Genomic DNA, 17,942 nt, shown 5'->3' on the forward strand with positions numbered 1-17,942 from the left:
GTACAAGCCGTATGTGCGGCAAAAAGATAACATTTTATACAATAAACTGTACCATACCGTCTTACGTGTGTAAAAACAAAAACAGCTTCACTTTTTAAAATGGTCTATTTACTTTTGTCACTTTAAAAAGCCACTTAAAACAGCACTTTATCATCTTCATCTTTCTACATCGTCTACACTTCTCATAATAAATACCTACATTTTTTTATTAATCTTGGTGGTTTTAAACATTTAAATCCAACACTCCTCATTGCATGTTACTTCCTTGAAAGAAAAAAAAAAGCAGCATCCACATTACATGAATAAAAGTGAAAATATATCATTAAATGTTACAAGAAATTGTGATTTTAAGTTGTACAGCACATACTTTACAGAGAGGAACATCAGATGGCTTCAGCAAAAACAATTGTATCTATAAAGGCCCTGATCCTGGTTGGAAGATCAAAATTAAATATTACTTGCATGGTAGTGAGTGTATTTTTGTGTTTCAATACAGACAAGAGTCTCTGTCCTTGTTGTGTTATCAAGTTACTCTGTTATGACTTTTTCCTGGGCTGGTCACAATAGGGGACATTTTCTAGTAGAAGACTCTCTCTTGGTCGAAGCACTGCAGGAATAAGAGCACACAAAAACATAATATTTGGCAAAAACACACCAAAGATGTAGTTTACGCAAAATTTTAGTTGCACGACATATACACATATATATTTACATACAAAGTTTCTGATCACCAAGATGCTCCACTTGAAGTACAGACTCCCGTAGAACTGTTTCCACATCTGAGCCCATTTTGATCATCTGCAATGTTAATATTGTTTACACGCAGACACGATCAATGCACAAAATGTGTTAAAAGGTAAAATCAAGGTCAAAATGTCATTTAAATTCATGTAACCACATTTTAAACATTATAATATATTGAAATGGTAATAATGCTGAATAAGAATGAGCACATTACCTTTTTAATGTTTTCCTCTGACAATTCATTTTTATTTTTTCTGAACTCCTCGTTGATCTTGAGTTTTGCAGCTGTACGAAGTAATGAAATGGTTTGGATTTGGACAACGTGGAGCATCAATTCCCTTGCTATTAGTCGTCATGTTTAAATTAGTAAACAAACCCACCTGTCAATGCTCTTTCATCATCTTTGAATACAGCCATCCTTGTCCTGTGTAGCGATTTAAACACGCTCAGGACCTTCGTTTGAACAAAAATAAAGCATATGTATTAGCTGTTATATAAAATAAAACATAATTTCTCTAATAAGCCGAGTTTAAACATGCGAAATAATAACAATATTGTGATATAGCATGATCCTCACCTTCACACGAGTCCCCATTTTGACTTCCGTGGTTCACTTCCGCCTTAGCTGAGTCCCGGACCAATCAGAGGATACGTTGAGGTGACGTATTTCAGGAGCCAATCAGCTTCTAGCGGGCGCATTTGAGCGACTTCGCCTGCTGCTGTCTGTTGTTTGCTGAGCCAACATGGCTGACGAAACAGCAAAAGCTCAGTTGGCCCAGCCGGGCGGAGACACAATATTTGGAAAAATCATACGCAAGGAAATACCTGCGCAGTTAATTTACGAGGACGATCAGGTACGTTTGCATTAACTGTGACGGAACACGCATTTAAGCAACTTAACTACCGCCTTTATGATGTTCAAGCCAGGGTCGTAATGTTTAGCTGCATGCTAGCTCTGCAGAAATGCGACCACTTCAGTACAGCGATGCAATTTAGTGCTAATGTACTAGTGTTAAAATATAAAACAAGCCCACATCAATGATTGATTTTTCTAAAATGTAGATTTTTATCTGTTACATTCGTTGCTTGATTGGCATTTGGCTCGACTGAGTGAATTTCCACAAAATTCGTTTCTTTTAAGTCATGCAATTTTAGCCATGCTTGAAAACCCTCTGCTTTAACTATTAATTGTGAAACCTCCGATCCCAGGAAAGTGAAACAAAGTCCAGCAGTTCGAGGCCTGCAAAAGCCTGCGGGGTTACTAAAAAAAATTCAAATTTTGCAACGTTTGATTTTTCTGCTATTTATTTAAAATCACAATTAATAACAGCTCTACTACTCCTTCAACAGAGTACTGTATCAAATTTTGAGCCTGGTGAGTATTTTGTCACGTTAATAAATTTTTTTTTGATTTTTATTGTGAAAGATCAAAGATCATAACACTTACCAAGCTTCCAGTCACATTGCTCTAATGCTCACAGCCACTAGGGGGCATCATTTGCACAACACTTAGGTTCAGTATTGCTAGGGAATGCTGTTTTATTAAGTGTTTTTTTTTGCAGAGCTGCTGGAAATGTGAATTAGTATCTATTGTATTTTCATGATAGTAATAATGGTATTCCTCTTGTGTTTTAGTGTGTGGCCTTCCCTGACATTTCCCCACAAGCACCCACTCACATTCTGGTGGTACCCAAGAATCCGATAGTCCAACTGTCCAAAGCGCAGGATAGCGATGCTGCTGTAAGAATAATCACAGAGAATTTAATTTGTAAAACTTAATGGGTTTTGTTTTGTTTTTTTTAAAAAGCAATATTTGTCATCTTTCACTGCCAGTTGTTGGGCCACTTGCTGATCGTGGCCAAGAAGTGTGCCGAGCAGGCGGGTTTGTCTAAAGGCTACAGGATCGTCATCAACGACGGGCCTGACGGAGGGCAGTCGGTTTACCACATCCACATCCACGTCTTGGGGGGACGCGGCATGCAGTGGCCACCCGGCTAACGCCCCCGTCACACTATTCAACGTCGTTTACTGTGGATGAAGACAGCTTGTCATGTGATGTCAAACAAAATCTGGAGATTCATCAACGGTAATAAAATGTGTATTACTCACAGGGTGTGTGGCTTTCCTTCTTAGGAATACAGCTTAGTGATTAAGGCGTGATTAACGTTTTTCATGTGAAATTGATGAGTAAAAAGTTACAATCCCACAGAGGTCAAGCGTAATAAAGAAGAGAGTGGATGGCTCTGTTTTATTGACATTAAAAACTGCAGAGTTGAACAAATATAAAATATCCACAAAATATTAAACAAAAAATAAATTAAAAGTGTGGAGGTTTTTTTTTTTTCCTCTTTACAAATAAAAAATACTGGTACCGAATATTCACTTCAGTTGGCTTTCTTCATTAAAAAAAGAAAAAAGTGGTGAAAGCTTATGGCGTGATGCAGCCTTGCACTCTTTATGAAAAAAAAAAAACATAAAATGTGCAAAATAAACTTTTTTTTTTCCTCTTCAATATCTGCCAAACAGGCATAGCAGAGCATCTCATCACTGGATTCTAAATCCTCTTCAGTACTAATACTAAACAGGATGAGAGTTGTACAGGAAGTGGTTTACATCCTCAAAAGTAGATACATGTTGACAAAACTGCTGCAGGACAATGAACAATGTACATTAGATTTTTTTACACATGAAGCCACAATATGAGCAACATTCATAAATAGGAGTGAGGAGCTAGTTTGAAAACAATAGGAAATTCACAAACATGATTTTTTTTATGCCACGTTAAACTGGCAAAATGCCTACAAAACATCAGTATCCAAATATTACAAAATAGCTACTTTTTTTCAATACAAGATTAAAGTAGAAAAAGACCAATTGCAAAAAAAAAAATGATAGGACACTTCAGTGCTACAGAAGCTAATGGCACCGGTTCCAACAGGCCAAACGAGGATAAGGCAGCGATGATAAAATTAGGAATTTGAAGTAACCAAATTGAAAGAATTGGGTCAAACGTGCGTTAACAAAACCAACCATCACTTTGGTACTTTCTTACTAAAAGTGTAAAGAGACTCAGCGCTCACACACTAACTTTTACATGCTACTAGAGGTCCAACTCATACGCTCTTGAGGACGGGACGAGTAAAACACTAACAAAATATGCAATGCATCGACTGCTCAAAACTACAGTATCTCACAAGTACTAAACGTGACTACTCCCCTCGCATTTCTGCAACCAGTTGTATGGTAAACTCATTTAGAGTAGTCAGTGTACAGCTTGTATTTCATTCATTCATTCATTTTCTACCGCTTTTTCCTCACGAGGGTCGCGGGGGATGCTGGAGCCTATCCCAGCTGTCTTTGGGCGATAGGCGGGGTACACCCTGGACTGGTCGCCAGCCAATCACAGGGCACATATAGACAAACAACCATTCACACTCACATTTGGAGTGGCCAATTAACCTAGGAATGTGGGAGGAAACCGGAGTACCCGGAGAAAACCCACGCATGCACGGGGAGAACATGCAAACTCCACACAGAGATGGCCGAGGGTGGAATTGAACCCTGGTCTCCTAGCCGTGAGGTCTGCGCGCTAACCACTAGACCGCCGTGCCGCCCGCTTGTATTTCAGTATAAATCAAAAAGAAGTCAACGCACAGCCATGAGTGTATAAAGAGCTGGCAACACACGTGAGTAGCAAGATAACGGTAGTGGTAGCATACACGAGTGTTGCCGATGCTGGGGAGCCACGGTTCATTGAGGGGAAAACTGAATTCCAACATGTACTGTGTGCAGCAGAGCAGGACTCAGCATCCTGGGGGAAACTAAGGAGTCCAAGAACATGTCCAAGAAGACATACCTTTTGCTGGGGTCAAGGTAATGGGGTGGCCATTTATGTCATCATCAAGCGAGACGGAACCAAGGTATCTAACGTCCAGCAGCTCCACCGATGAAGGCAGCGCTAGATGCACACTAAATATTCACAACAAATACAGAATTTACATTTACTGTTAAAGTGTACTCACTTGTGTTGCCAGCTATTCCAACAATAATGGCTGTGTGTTGACTAGTAAATCCATATTGCGTTAAAGCTGCACACTGACTACTATAATATTGTCACTTGACAAGATAGAATACATATGCTTGCTTGAATGTGAGGTGTGTATGACATGTGAATGGACAATGGACTCCTTTCACTTACAAAGCATAAAAAGTCAGTTTTGGACTAAGTTGGTCACGTAAGGCTGCTGAAATTGTGTTTTTTTATATCGTAGTGCAAAAAGAAATACTGTGTATTGTCATAAAGTCAGGTATATAATTCATTCTATTTGTCTGTAAAGTAGCAGGGTTTATGGGATGTTTTTAAGGCATGGAGGAAGGGTCCAAACAGGAGGAGAAGGAGGTCGAAATGCAACTGAAATGCTAATAGTGGTTCATTCATTCATTCACGCCTCCTTCAGTCTCACTTCTGGGCGAGGGCCTCCTTCCCGCTGGGCCTCATGCGACTAAAAGGCAGCCCCCCGACTGATGTTAATGCAAGACCTGTTGCGACGTCCCGCGCTGTGGCGTCCGTGCAAGACGTAGGAACCCTGACAGATTCTGCCAACCCTCCCGACGCAGGAAGTATCTCTGGGAGCAGTTCTTTGGTTGGGAGCTGCTGGGGGACGGGGTTGCTGGTGGAGGGGGATGTTGGTTTGCTAATCTGGGGCTTGGTTGGGGTGCTGGGGGCGGCCAGGCTGTCTAGCATGCCATCCGGGTCCAGCATTAGATTAATTACTGGGACGTAAAGGAAAAACATGGGATGAGTTCATGCAATAGAATGGAAAAGCCGGCATAGTCCATTGTAAACAACAGTACAGACCCACAGATGACATTTTATGTAATCAATAATCAATCAATAATAATAAATCAATAAGTTGTGTAAAGATCGGGTCTTCCACTTTACCTTCAAGCTGCTTCTCAACTCTTCTAAGCTCAAGCAGAACGGACGAGATCTCCTGCGCAAACGACAACACAATCAATCGAGCAAGCTGAACCAATCAGAATCCTCGTTGTCGTACCTTGTTGGAGGTTTTCAAAAGTGGCACGTCACTCTCTGACTTCAGTTTGCTTTCGATATCCTCCCAGTTCCTTTCCTGATCCTTGAACAATATCTTGATCTTCCCCGCTGTTCTGTCAGCGGAGTGTCTGATCTTGGTGGACAGCTGAGAGACTGAATGCAGCAGGAGGCTGTCCAGCACCGCCTGGAAGGCACCGCAAGGGAGTGTTGACAAATGTAAGCCTGAATGTGGGGCGTTCTATGTGTGTGTGTGTGTGTGTGTGTGTGGGCGTGGCTTCTCACGTCCTCTCGGTTCCAGGTGCGTCTCCTCAAAGCTCGGGGCTCGTGGGTGTCGGAGGGTCGAGGGCGGAGGTCGGCCGGCTTGCCATTGATCTCCGGCATCGTGGAGATGACGGGAGGGACTTTTCGGAATTTGAGGCTCTCGTCAAATACCCGATCCACCAACTGAGGACATTTAGAAGACGTTATAAGAATGTCTGAATAAAATATGAGTAATTATTTGTGAGATATGAACGACAGCGGAAGCACGAGCACAGGTGGAAGTGATATTAATGTTCAGTATCTTACAGACGTAAAAGTACAGTCCTTGCATTTCTGCACGATTTTTATTTTAAACTTAAATATACTTAAGAGTCAGTACAGATGGTATAGCAGTACAGATGGTATAGCAGTATATGTTTACAATCCACTGAAAATAAGTCTCAATCCCACCCTCGGCCATCTCTGTGTGGAGTTTGCATGTTCTCCCCGTGCATGCGTGGGTTTTCTCCGGGTACTCCGGTTTCCTCCCACATTCCAAAAACATGCTAGGTTAATTGGCGACTCCAAATTGTCCATAGGTATGAATGTGAGTGTGAATGGTTGTTTGTCTATATGTGCCCTGTGATTGGCTGGCCACCAGTCCAGGGTGTACCCCGCCTCTCGCCTGAAGACAGCTGGGATAGGCTCCACTCCACTGATGATCATTGTTTTGTGACTATTGAACAATAAATGATATGTAGTACTCCACACTGGTCACTAGGTGTCAGTAATGTTAGCATTAGGCATTCCTAATGTTAATGTGTAAGTTTTCATGTAATGCGAGTGAAAAGCTGACTATAGGGGTGTTAGTGTTTGTCTAGAGGCCTCTAATAGTGGTAAAAAACGTATTGTAGATAACTTTTATATGCTTTCTATGCTATACTTTGATTTCCTCCCACATTCCAAAAAAACATGCTAGGCTAATTGGCGACTCCAAATTGTCCATAGGTATGAATGTGAGTGTGAATGGTTGTTTGTCTATATGTTCCCTGTGATTGGCTGGCCACCAGTCCAGGGTGTACCCCGCCTCGCGTCTGAAGACAGCGGGGATAGGCTCCAGCACCCCTACGACCGTTGTGAGGATTAGCGTTAGAAAATGAATGAATGAACGATTGATGGTTTGAGGCTGTCACTTGGCAACTTGAAGTTTCCATAGGTATGAATGTGGGTGGGAATGGTTGTGATGATAAACTGTAGAAAATGAATGAATGAATGAAAATAAGTCAACACACACAGTATTGTGTACTTCTGGTCTGACGCAATTATACCACTCATTTGTGTTGCTACATTTTCAGTGGATAGTACAACTATACTGCTATACAAGCTGTACACTGACTACTCTTAAGTAATGTTTAATTTCTGTGGTATTGAACACTTATGATATAAGGGTAGTATTCACTTTTGTGAGATACTGGAAGAAGATGGCTTGTGATGAATGGAGCACAGCACACCAATAAAATATAGTTAAAAAAAAGGGGGGGCACCTGTCTCATGCTCTCCTGTAAGTCCGGTTGCGTGGGACGAGCTGGCCCTACCTCTTCGCGTGTGTCGATGGCTGAGCCCGGCGTGGTGGCGGCAGTGCTGACGGTGGTGCTGGGCGCCGTGTCGGACGAGCTGACCGAGTCGATCTTGCCTGCCACGTCGTGGATCTCGCGGGCCAAAGTGGCCAGATCCTTGGCCAGGTCCTGGCTGATCCTGCGCACACATGGGAACAACCTGTTAACCATCAGACAGGGTTCTTTAGGACATCATAGAACACATGCAGGATGTTATCATCTTCAGAACGGCTCAATACCTGGCTATCTCCTCGCTATGTGCCGTCCAGTCTCGGATGTACTCGTCTTGCTCTTTCATGCGGTGTTTGAGCACGCCCGCCCCTGGCACCGCGCCGGGTGCCTGGCTTGCAGTGGTGGTGTTGGTGGTGGTGACGGGTTTTGATCCGCGGTTTGGGACGAGGTGATGCGGCCGCGTGTGCGGGCGTCCTACGTGTTTTGGAGGGTTGCGGTTGGAGCTGAACTCTTCCTCCGAAGTGGAGGCGTACTCCGGCGGCAGGCGTCTCCACCTGTTGCTGCTGGACACTGTAAAATAGATGTGACGCGTGAGTCTTTTTTAACTACTGTGTTATTGCATGCCAGCATGTGTTATTCATAAAGTTAATAAGTCAGCCTTTGGATATGAGCGGCTTTGTTATTGAGTAACTCCTACATCCTAAAAACAAAAAATATGCAAAAATGAAATGATGTTTTAAAAAGGGGATAGCCTGGCAGGCAAAGCGTTATGAATTCAAATGAATGATGTCCATCAAAAGCATCATTCAGCAGCAGCAGAAGAAACACCAAACCCTGCACCATGATGAGACACAACACCACCACCATCGCCTGCAAAAGGTGTCTTGAACACAAAACTCTACAAAGGTCGTCCAATGAAATAGAGGTTTAGAGTCTTGGTAGAGCATTCAGGCCCTCATCATAGTTCTGCTCGATGGACTTTAGGGAGAAATCACTGCAACATGATGCCAGAGTTGGGTCAGAATTTGTACACTGGCAACTTGATTAGGTACTCCCACACAATCTTGTCAGATCCAAAATGTTCTAATTGTTAATTTATGAAAATATTACATTGCCAGTTTCATAAAATATTTCAAAAATCTGGAATCTGTAAAATTTGTACAGATCTTTGATTTCATTCCATAGTGCAGCTGTACCTAATGAAGTGGTCACAGAGGAATGGACTTTCTATTTTTATATATCCATATAGACCCAGGTCTGACAGGCATGTACACACCTCTCTAATAAGATTCTAGAGTGCCAGTACGGTACCAAGAAGTTCTTCATCTGTGTCAGCGCCGCCAGGCTCTGGATGAGAGCTCTCTGGACGATGAGAACCAGCGTGAACATTGTCACAAAACAATGAAACTGTATGACATCAGATAAGAAGGCTAACCGCAGTGTTTGCTCACCTGTAGGAGAACAGTATCCAGTCGTAGTGGTCTTGGTTCTGGTTTCATTGAGTTTGGATACACTGTTGGCCCTCATCCTGGGTGTCAGCTTGTTCTCCGTAGGCGTGGATGACCGTAAACCCAAACGTAAAGCCGTCTCGGATGAGAGGCGTGGTGAGGCGGCGGAACTCCGTGCTACAGTACACTCGGAGTCGCTGCGAGCCGAGATGGAGCCCAAGCGGTTCCGACGCGGTTGAGCCAGCATGTCCAGTCGAGACATACCCCCTCGGCCAGATGGAGGTTTGGAGGTGGAGCTTGTGGTCGATACCTCGGATGCCACGGATACTCGGTCCGCATCGGCGAGATCTGTATCAGAGGTATCGCCGAGGCGGGCTCTACGCAGGAGGGAGGCTCTAGTGGGCCGCGGCTTCGGCAGTAAAGCCTGCTTGCTCTGTGAGGACATTGTTGCAGCCTGAAGAGTACGGCCGGATTTGGAGGACCCACTTACGGCGGTCTTAGCAGCTCTGCTATCATATCCATGTGCTGAACTCGAGTACGTCTCCTGGTCTGATGACAGGATGTCAGAAATAGGGAAAGAGGATGTTTGGTCGTCGTCTGTGAGATCCAGGGAAGGCTGGCGTACTCTGGAAGAAGATGGCTGAACGGTGCGACGCATTTCAGTCCGACTTGTTGCTTCTGTGGTTCTGCTTTTGGTCTTCCTCTCTAAACGATCCCGTGCAGTGGCAGGGACGCTGGATTTGGAGTTTGTGTTCATGTTGCTCTTCTCCCGATGCATGCTACTTAAGGAACGTCGTTTCTGCATGCTGCCGGCCTTCCCATCAGCGTCTACGGCAACGTGACTAGCCGTGCTGGCCGTGTCCACGTCTGACTCCGGGGAAATGGAGTCGGTCCGAGGCGGGAAGCTGTATCCTGAAATCTGACTGCTGATGCTGCTGGTTTTAGAAGCTTTCTGCTCCAGCTTGTTTTCGTCTCTTAGCTTGGCCTCCAGGAACGCCATTACAGCTTCGGTGTCCTTCAGGAGCGTGGCGGTGTCCATGCTGCCCACGGAGTCGCTGCGCTCACGAGCGGCGGCGCCACCCCTGTTGATGCGCGGGATGAGCTCCGAGGGGACACTTCCGCTGGGCTTCTCGATGGTGAAGCTGCCTTGGCGCACAAGAGGCTTCAGGGACTTCTCTCCTCCTTCTCCTTCCCCTTGTTCCTCCTTTCTTTTCTCTGACCTCTTCCTGCGCTCACCGCTGCCAGAGTTCCGCTGAAGAGCCTTGCAGGGAGAGGCGGTGGCGCTCGCTTTGCGTTTGTTGGTCATGTCACCGTTCTCCATGGGAGGGGGTGGGGATTCCCCGTCTCCCTTGTGCTCTTTCTCTTGTGGTTCCGTGTCCTGCTTTTCTCCAATCTCAGACCTCAGCGGCGGAGGTTTGACTGTGCTGGATTTGGTGCGGGGGTCATCCACAGGAAGTGGGGGAAGGGTCCGTCGCTTGCGGTCAGTCAGATTTGATGAGGATTCCCCTTTGCTGGACACCAAGGCATCTCCTTCTGTGCAAACGTGCACAAATGCGTTGGAGAAATTGGACTGAGACATGAACTATGCACTTTTTTTTTTTTTTTTTTTTACAAATGGAGTCAGGTGACTAGTAACCTACCGCTTTCTTTGTCCACAAAGGCAGCTGTCTCGGCCCCAGAACCTTCTGGGTCAGTCCTGGTGTGATTGGCAGTCAAACTCGCCCACTGGGAGACCCAGCTTGAGTCGGTGGGAGGAGCCTGAAGCTCGGGAGACAAGAGAAGCACATTCAAGTGAGAATGCAGCAAATATCTCAGAGCAGATGGTGAATGGTGTTCATGTATAATGTAGAACTTGATTGAATGATCTAGACAGCGATATCACCCACAATGAGGCTTTTTGTGTGTATAAAATGAAACAAGAAGTCCTCTTGTCGAGTTCTAATAACCATCAAATCCAGGGTACAATAAAAAAAAAACTAAGTAGTGGATTGTGAGTCTATACTAGCAGAAAAGGCTTGTCAAGAATACCACTGATGCTCACACACACTGCCTCCTTTCTTTAATGCAACCGCCTGGAGGGTCTCTCATCATGTTAGCAGGATCTAGGTCACTTATGGGAGGGCAAGTCTACTCCCGTGGACTGGGGAGAAGAGGAGAGCTGACGGTGTGACCGTCACTCATATTTTCAAAGTCTTAAGTCATATTTATAAAGTGTATAGGTGAAGGATGTAATGTAGTATCTGTGCAGACTGGACTAAAATACATTAATAATACAGTAATTTCATGTTTTACCTCCTTTCCTGTCTCTGCAGTTTCCTTTCCTTTCCCCTCCCCTTGGAGGTCTGACATGCAGGAGTCCTGGTTCTGCTGCAGCCCAAACACCTACAAACAGTGGGGCAAAAATCCTGAATGCATTTCATTTTGTATTTATTTATTTGAATCCTATTTAAGATGATAGTTGATACCATGGCAACAACCAGTGATCGACAGCAGATTCCGACCTGCCAATTAGCGGTGGCTGATTATAGGAATCAACATAATAACACCTGAGGTTATGAGCGTAATTCACACAAGGCTGCACAGCCAGCCCAATAATCATATTATGTGAGTTAATAAAGCTACTTTACTCTTCTGTCCTACCTTGTCAATCATGCGGCGGGCTTCCTCCTCCTCCAGGTTCCTGTTCTCCAGCTCGATAGTGTAGGTTCCGTTGTCGCTGTGTTCATCCTCCGCCGCCGCCGCCTCCCTCCCGGCTGCCCCGGCTCCTCGCCCCACAATGGAGGCGTCCTCGCTGGGGGTGCTGGGGCTCCCGGTTGCCAGCCCGGTGCTGATGGAGCTGCGGCCGATGCTGGGGTCCTCAGATCGCTGTTTGAGGAGAACGCGGGCCGCCGTCGGGGCGCCTGCTGCCACTGTGGCAGATATCGGGACCGGGGCTTTACCTAGACGGAACAAACACAATGCAGCCAATAAATCTCTTTAGAGTTCTAAGGACCTTGACGTGCTAGAAAATCAAATGTGAGACCATGCACAAAAAGCAAGTGACGCAGCAATGAAGTCACGACATCGCCTCAAAGCACTTAGTAAGCAGGAACTTGCTCTGATGTCATCCCTATGCTGTTCACAGCCACTAGAGGTCTTATTTAACTGCCATCTTGAGAATTCTATGATGATATATATACTGTATAGTATATTAACCTGCATTTATTGTACAGTGGAACCCATTTAGGTCAATCCTGCTTATGTCGACAGCACATCAAGTTCTGGTCCATTGTGTTATTATCACTAAAAATGTCCACTTGACGATTATTTAAGACCCAAAGGCATCATTTCAATTAAAAATTGTTTATATCGACATGTGTTGGAGTATCGCCTACTTCCTCATTATCGCTAAGCAGTACGAAACAACATCAACATAAACACTGTCAATTTACATAGTATCAAAATGTACACACATGTGCACGTCCTGTTCAGTTCAAAGTAAAAGTCAAATAAAAGCTTTGCAGTATTAACCTTAATTAGATGTGTTAGATTGTTGAAAGCTTTATTGCTATTGTTAAATAAAAATACAATTATTGCCACAGCAGCTCTATTATATAAGAGGTATAAAATACACTATATGAAAACACAACAAAAAGTAAATGCAAGCAATGGCTAGTTTCCGTTTTGGTTATGTCGACAACCGCTTATGTTGACGTTGACGTACACTAGTTCCACTGTATTGTGTGGCTGTATATAGTGATATATACCTGAGTCTAAGGCCGTTGTAGCTGAGGTGGAAATGCTGAACACTTTAGGCTGAGAGGGGGGTTGTGGACACAGCCCCTCGCCGCCAGCACCGGCGAGCAGAGGCGCTGTCTGGGAAAACGAATACGACCGACGCTTGCGTGGGTTTTCCTCGTCGTAGAGCTCGATCATGAAGGCCGTGCGGGTGCTGCTGGCTCGGGTCACCGTCACGTTCTCCCCGGATCCTCCTCCACCACCACCTCCCACATGGCCGTGTGCAGCTTTTAGGCGTTCCTCGAGGGCGTGGCGGCGGCTGGCGAAGCGCAGGCCTAGGCCGTTCTCTGAGTCACTTTGCGTACCATCTTCATGTTTGCTACCTAGAAGAAGGGAATATTTCATCGTCAATAAACAAAATGTGCAATGGTCCACATGATGCCATCCTGGCTCACGGTCACTGGGAAGTGAGGAAGGAGGACAACGTGGAGGCGGCTTGAGGAGGAAGGGAGGGCTTTGGGGATAAAAGAAGGGGGGTGGTGAAAGGAGATTTGCAACTGGAAGGTTGGGGGATGCAGGAAAAGAGGGTATGTCCGGGATTAAGTCGAATAAAGAAAATGGCTTCTTGGTACAAGTAGAGTTTGCTGGTTGAAATACTAGCAAAAAAACTGATTTTTCAGTTTTTGACATTAAAAAAAGCAGGTATTTTTGTTGAAATAAGACAATATGGCAGCATAAAGGCAAATCCTGATGAATCAGATAAACAAATGACATGGAGATTTATTGTTTTTGTCCCTCTGCCCAGACAAAGAAGCCACTAGTGGAGAACAGAAGTGTCACTTATCACAGTCCGGCGCTCTGCACGGCTTGACACGCCATGACTCACACTGGCTGACACACACACACACACACACACACTTGAGGAGCAACCACCAGAAGACAGCAAACACTATCTTGATTGCATTTAATGCATTCCACTGCTTTTACTCAATTGTCTGATGTTAGATTCATTTGATCCATCCATCAAGCTACTAATCCTGTGCAGTCATTGGTAGATGTGGGGTACACCCTGAACAAATCACCTGTCAATCACAAGACTGACCCATAGAGACAGGCAACATTCACACACAAGATAATAATTGTAGCTCACACACAAATCATTCATTCTACATTTAACGCCTTATCTAAGCTGACTCTGCTCAGTGCAGCATCCACACACACACACACGACAGAAATCGGACCAAAAGTGATTGACAGATGAATCAGCTCCATTAATTACTTACTTGAACTGAGTCCCGCATCCGTCACAGGTTATTATGGTCCTTATTCTCTTCTTCCACCGCTAGACTGCCTGCCTTTTCCACCGCATGGTCATTCAGTCGACTAGCCTCTGTCTACTTCCTCCCTCGGTCCAATCAGCCTTGTCGAGGGAGTCAGCACTGCGGGGAGGTCCTTGTACCGCCCACCTACTCCACTTTCCTTTTTTCTTTTTTTTTTTTTTTACACCTTGTAAATCCACAGTCTGCATCAACTGTCTCTTTAATCTTGATACTCAATTACTCAATCCCCACCATTTAAAAGAGATCTTTCCCCAAGTCAGCCATTGGGCCAGTTAGCAGCATAATCTCCAATTAGATGAGACAGTGTCAGCCACTTGACATGCATGTATAGTACACCCCCCCACCATGTTGAATGAGCTTTCTAGTTCAGCCATTTTCATCAGCCAGACTGCCAGAGACCCCCCCCCTCCCCCAAGACCCACCCACTCCATTTAATTAGCAGCAAGCACTCAGCTATAACTCAACCACACACTAGAATAGTCGTCCAAGTATGGCACGATGTTATGATGTAATGTTTACCTTTCAGCCTTTTGAGATGCACCGGCACATCACTCTTGTTGCTCTTGCTGTCGTCCTCCGTCGACTCGTTGCGGATCAGGGTGGGGTCGTTCTGTGCCAGCCAATCGGCCACTTTGCTCTCCGAAGCCATCATGGCTGCCTGGAGTGTGCTCAGGTCCCGTCCGCCCGACCCGCCGCTTCCCGCTACGCTTCTCTTGGCCCGTGACCTGTGCTGGCCGGGCATGAACTTTGACACATGGTCCTTGATGGTGACTTTGCCCGGGGAAGTATTGTCGAACTCTATTGTGAAGGAGGCGTGTCCTTGAGCTGTGGGGCACACAAGGTAGGAATGTACGATATGTGGACAAAAGGTTTAGAATAAGCCTGCTCTAGAATCTTAAAGCAAAACTGCACTTTGTTTTCAGAATTTTGCCAATCATCCGCAATCCTTATGAGATACATGTACACACATATTTTCTGTGTGTTCTAAAGATATACAAACAGATAAAAAGACGTACTTATAAATGCACATAATGGGAAACACACATTCTGCCTATAAAGCCTTCTGAAAGAAAACATTGTCATATAATATGACTTGCATATTAACCAAAACACTGTAAGTATTATATGTTACCAAGAATGTACCTGTTTATACATGGTCACAGCATGTATTGTATATAAAACCTTGTTGGCGGTAAGTGTTTTAATAACCGTCTTTATTAGAAATCGACCGATATGTTTTTTTCCGGCATCACCTTTAGCTGATGGCTGATTTTGCTTGGGCCGATATTTGTGGCCGATTTGCTCCCTCAATTTATATGAAAAAAATTACAATGATAACAAATATTACAGGTCTCAAGTTTAAACTAATATTTATTGAAATGTAAACACTGAACACAGTAGGATTCAGCTTTCTTAAACACACATTTAAACATTCATTCATTTTCTACCGCTTTTTTTTCCTCACGAGCTGTCTTCGGGCGTAAGGCGGGGTACACCCTAGACTGGTCGCCAGCCAATCACAGGGTACATATAGACAAACAACCATTCACACTCACATTCATACCTATGGACAATTTGGAGTCGATAATTAACCTAGCATGTTTTTGGAATGTGGGAGGAAACCGGAGTACCCGGAGAAACTCCACACAGAGATGCCCGAGGGTGGGATTGAACCCTGGTCTCCTAGCTGTGAGGTCTGTGCGCTAACCCCTAGACCACCGTGCCGCCCCACATTTAAACAGCATTATGAATTTAAAAAAGAATAAATATTCAACTATGTGCAAAACTTTTCTGTCATAGTTTAAGTTTTATCTAGCATCGATGTGATCACTGTGATGCCTGTCTGTAAATCATGTGGCGGAAAAATATATCGGCGAACGCAAATATCGGCCCGATATATCGGCTGGCCGATGTATCCGTCGATCCTTAGTCTTTATAGGCGGCATAGGTGTGTTCCATTATTATGTCCAGTAATGAGCTGTCTCCTTTTGTCTTAAAACGCACAGAAAAGACAAAGACGTGTGTTCATGTCACATCAGATTGTGGCTGATGGGCAAAATTCCAAAAAAAAGTGCAGTTTTCCTTTAACTCTTCATCTTAGCAAGACAATGTATGCGTCCAACTTTCCAACAAACACCTTTAGGCTTATTTTCTGTTCTCGCTGCACAAAGCTAGGCTCCAGAAAGGCATGCTTGGATAACTTTGTTGAGGAAGGAGGACATCAAACACCTCTGGGAATGTGCTAGAATGAAGACGGCTCTCTCTCAGGTCTAACATCAGTGACTTCTGACCTCACTAATGGACAAAAATGTGGACACACTCAGACATTTTAGGCTTTCCAAAAAAATAGACCCTTGCTGTAGCTGTGTACAAATTCATTACATTTTCAGAATATACTCAAATGAGCTGCCCGGACAAAAACGGGTCCAAGGCTGCACTTCGGACTGCTGTAGCCTGGTACAACATAGTATAGTATGATGTAACAATAGTAATATGAAAACACAATGCAAAACACTACAAAACAGATGTGCATTTTTTTTACCTGTGTTGCCTTGAGAGCCGGCACCCTCTGTGTCCTTGGTGGGAATCTCATGGATGCCATTAGTGGCCACATGATTCTCCTTGGTAGGCACCTCCATGTAGCTTGGATTGTGGCCGTCCTCTTTGGTTGACCCTCCCCGACGAGTCTCTTTGCCCTCTGCTGTTCAAAAAGAAAAATTGGTAAGCAAAAGCTGCTGTTTAAATCGCCAGAGTTGTAATCGTCTCAGCACCCTCTAGTTCTCCCCATTAAACTACAAATGCAATGTTTTAAGTCTGATTTGAGTAGAAATGTCATGTGTGTCCAAAAAGAGACAACACACGGCTGGTGGTCATCTTTAAAACCTGCTTCACATCAGCCTCATCCGTGCGTTAGCAGGAACAAACAAAGCCTCTGTGGGATCTAAATATGATAAATGATGCTCTCGGAAAAATTAGAAGGGGTCATCTGCTGCATACTGGGGAGCAGTTGTGGCAACATACGGCCGGCGAGTGGGTTTAACAGCAAATAAACAAACTGAAATTGATGAATTTCCATCTTCAAAGTGCATATATTGCATGTTTGTGTAGTGATTCTTTGAGAATAACTATACAACTTGGACTTTTATGATTTTCAATATGTTATCAATGCTCAAGATGAGGGGGAAAAAAAGCCCCTGTGATGCAAAAGTGACTTTTCGGTGATGTTCTAACAGGAATGTGTGTCCCTACTGTCTCTTTATGAGCACCAACAGTCACTTTTAGAGTTTTATCTCTCCCTTCAGGCTTATTCAATTCTGAAACACTAGGTGTAGAATTTTCCCTATTTATGTCCCTGGTGTTTTTTTTCCCCCCTGTGGGTGTTCACAATAAGGGTTGTTATGGTTGCCTGGTGATTCAACCTTTGCTTAATGCCATACACAGCCCAAATAAGCATGATCCAATGAAATCATTTGTATCAGTAAGCCATTCAATCCATCAATGGAATGATCAAAAACAAGTTATAGGTTAAAGAGGTATCAAAAACAGTAATAGACATTCACTATAATAATATGAGTCTCCACTAAATACACATGAAAATGTATTGAAATAGAAACGAGAGGTATAGTTAGCTGAGCATTACTTAACCAAATGCTGAAGTAATGATCGAGCTATTTAAATTCTGTGTGTGTGTGGGGCATTTCAGACAACGATACAAAAGGAGCTGGGGGCACTAAGGAGGGGGGCTCCGTCAACATAGCCTATTCACCAAAGAGAAAGAGAGGAAGAGACGTGCACATTGAAGCAAACTGACACACATGTATTGAATTTA

General features: G+C 44.2%; 3 protein-coding genes across 7 annotated transcripts in view; 1 reads left to right on the forward strand and 2 right to left on the reverse strand.

Annotated features, from left to right (window-relative positions):
* Positions 1-109: 109 nt before the first annotated feature.
* On the reverse strand, positions 110-1,412 carry lyrm7 (LYR motif containing 7). Its single transcript, XM_058058791.1, has 5 exons — positions 1,322-1,412; positions 1,125-1,197; positions 959-1,029; positions 717-798; positions 110-607 (listed from the first exon to the last, which is right to left on the reverse strand). Exons 1-5 carry the CDS (start codon positions 1,337-1,339, stop codon positions 537-539), a joined length of 315 nt encoding a protein of 104 aa, XP_057914774.1. The 5' UTR covers positions 1,340-1,412; the 3' UTR covers positions 110-536.
* An 18-nt stretch (positions 1,413-1,430) lies between these two features.
* On the forward strand, positions 1,431-2,852 carry hint1 (histidine triad nucleotide binding protein 1). The gene is made up of 3 exons (XM_058058790.1): positions 1,431-1,598; positions 2,380-2,484; positions 2,578-2,852. Exons 1-3 carry the CDS (start codon positions 1,488-1,490, stop codon positions 2,740-2,742), a joined length of 381 nt encoding a protein of 126 aa, XP_057914773.1. The 5' UTR covers positions 1,431-1,487; the 3' UTR covers positions 2,743-2,852.
* A 1,354-nt stretch (positions 2,853-4,206) lies between these two features.
* cep170aa (centrosomal protein 170Aa) overlaps positions 4,207-17,942 on the reverse strand; it is a 28,071-nt gene continuing 14,335 nt past the window's right edge. Inside the window, exons 8-21 of one of the 5 annotated variants that reach the window (XM_058058788.1) lie at positions 16,656-16,814; positions 14,633-14,938; positions 12,803-13,156; positions 11,697-11,995; positions 11,349-11,438; positions 10,697-10,820; positions 9,060-10,589; positions 8,920-8,970; positions 7,896-8,178; positions 7,585-7,816; positions 6,083-6,244; positions 5,802-5,984; positions 5,687-5,738; positions 4,207-5,517 (exon numbers count right to left, since the gene is read on the reverse strand). In XM_058058788.1, coding sequence (XP_057914771.1) covers positions 5,204-5,517; positions 5,687-5,738; positions 5,802-5,984; positions 6,083-6,244; positions 7,585-7,816; positions 7,896-8,178; positions 8,920-8,970; positions 9,060-10,589; positions 10,697-10,820; positions 11,349-11,438; positions 11,697-11,995; positions 12,803-13,156; positions 14,633-14,938; positions 16,656-16,814 — 4,139 coding nt within the window. In that variant the 3' untranslated portion in view covers positions 4,207-5,203. The remainder of the gene's footprint in view (positions 5,518-5,686; positions 5,739-5,801; positions 5,985-6,082; positions 6,245-7,584; positions 7,817-7,895; positions 8,179-8,919; positions 8,971-9,059; positions 10,590-10,696; positions 10,821-11,348; positions 11,439-11,696; positions 11,996-12,802; positions 13,157-14,632; positions 14,939-16,655; positions 16,815-17,942) is intronic. The other 4 variants (XM_058058786.1, XM_058058785.1, XM_058058784.1 and 1 more) reach the window with 4 other exon arrangements.

This window comes from Doryrhamphus excisus, chromosome 20 (assembly GCF_030265055.1).
Source record: "Doryrhamphus excisus isolate RoL2022-K1 chromosome 20, RoL_Dexc_1.0, whole genome shotgun sequence".
NCBI classification, from domain to species: domain Eukaryota; kingdom Metazoa; phylum Chordata; class Actinopteri; order Syngnathiformes; family Syngnathidae; genus Doryrhamphus; species Doryrhamphus excisus.

Bases quoted from the DNA above. Each gene is read 5' to 3' on its own strand.
- lyrm7 (XM_058058791.1), bottom strand. The intron at 1,030-1,124 runs GTGGGTTTGTTT...TACTTCGTACAG, and splicing joins TGATGAAAGAGCATTGACAG to CTGCAAAACTCAAGATCAAC. The intron at 799-958 runs GTAATGTGCTCA...TTAACATTGCAG, and splicing joins CAGAGGAAAACATTAAAAAG to ATGATCAAAATGGGCTCAGA.
- hint1 (XM_058058790.1), top strand. From the start codon at position 1,488: ATGGCTGACGAAACAGCAAAAGCTCAGTTGGCCCAGCCGGGCGGAGAC. The intron at 1,599-2,379 runs GTACGTTTGCAT...CTTGTGTTTTAG, and splicing joins TAATTTACGAGGACGATCAG to TGTGTGGCCTTCCCTGACAT. The intron at 2,485-2,577 runs GTAAGAATAATC...TTTCACTGCCAG, and splicing joins CGCAGGATAGCGATGCTGCT to TTGTTGGGCCACTTGCTGAT.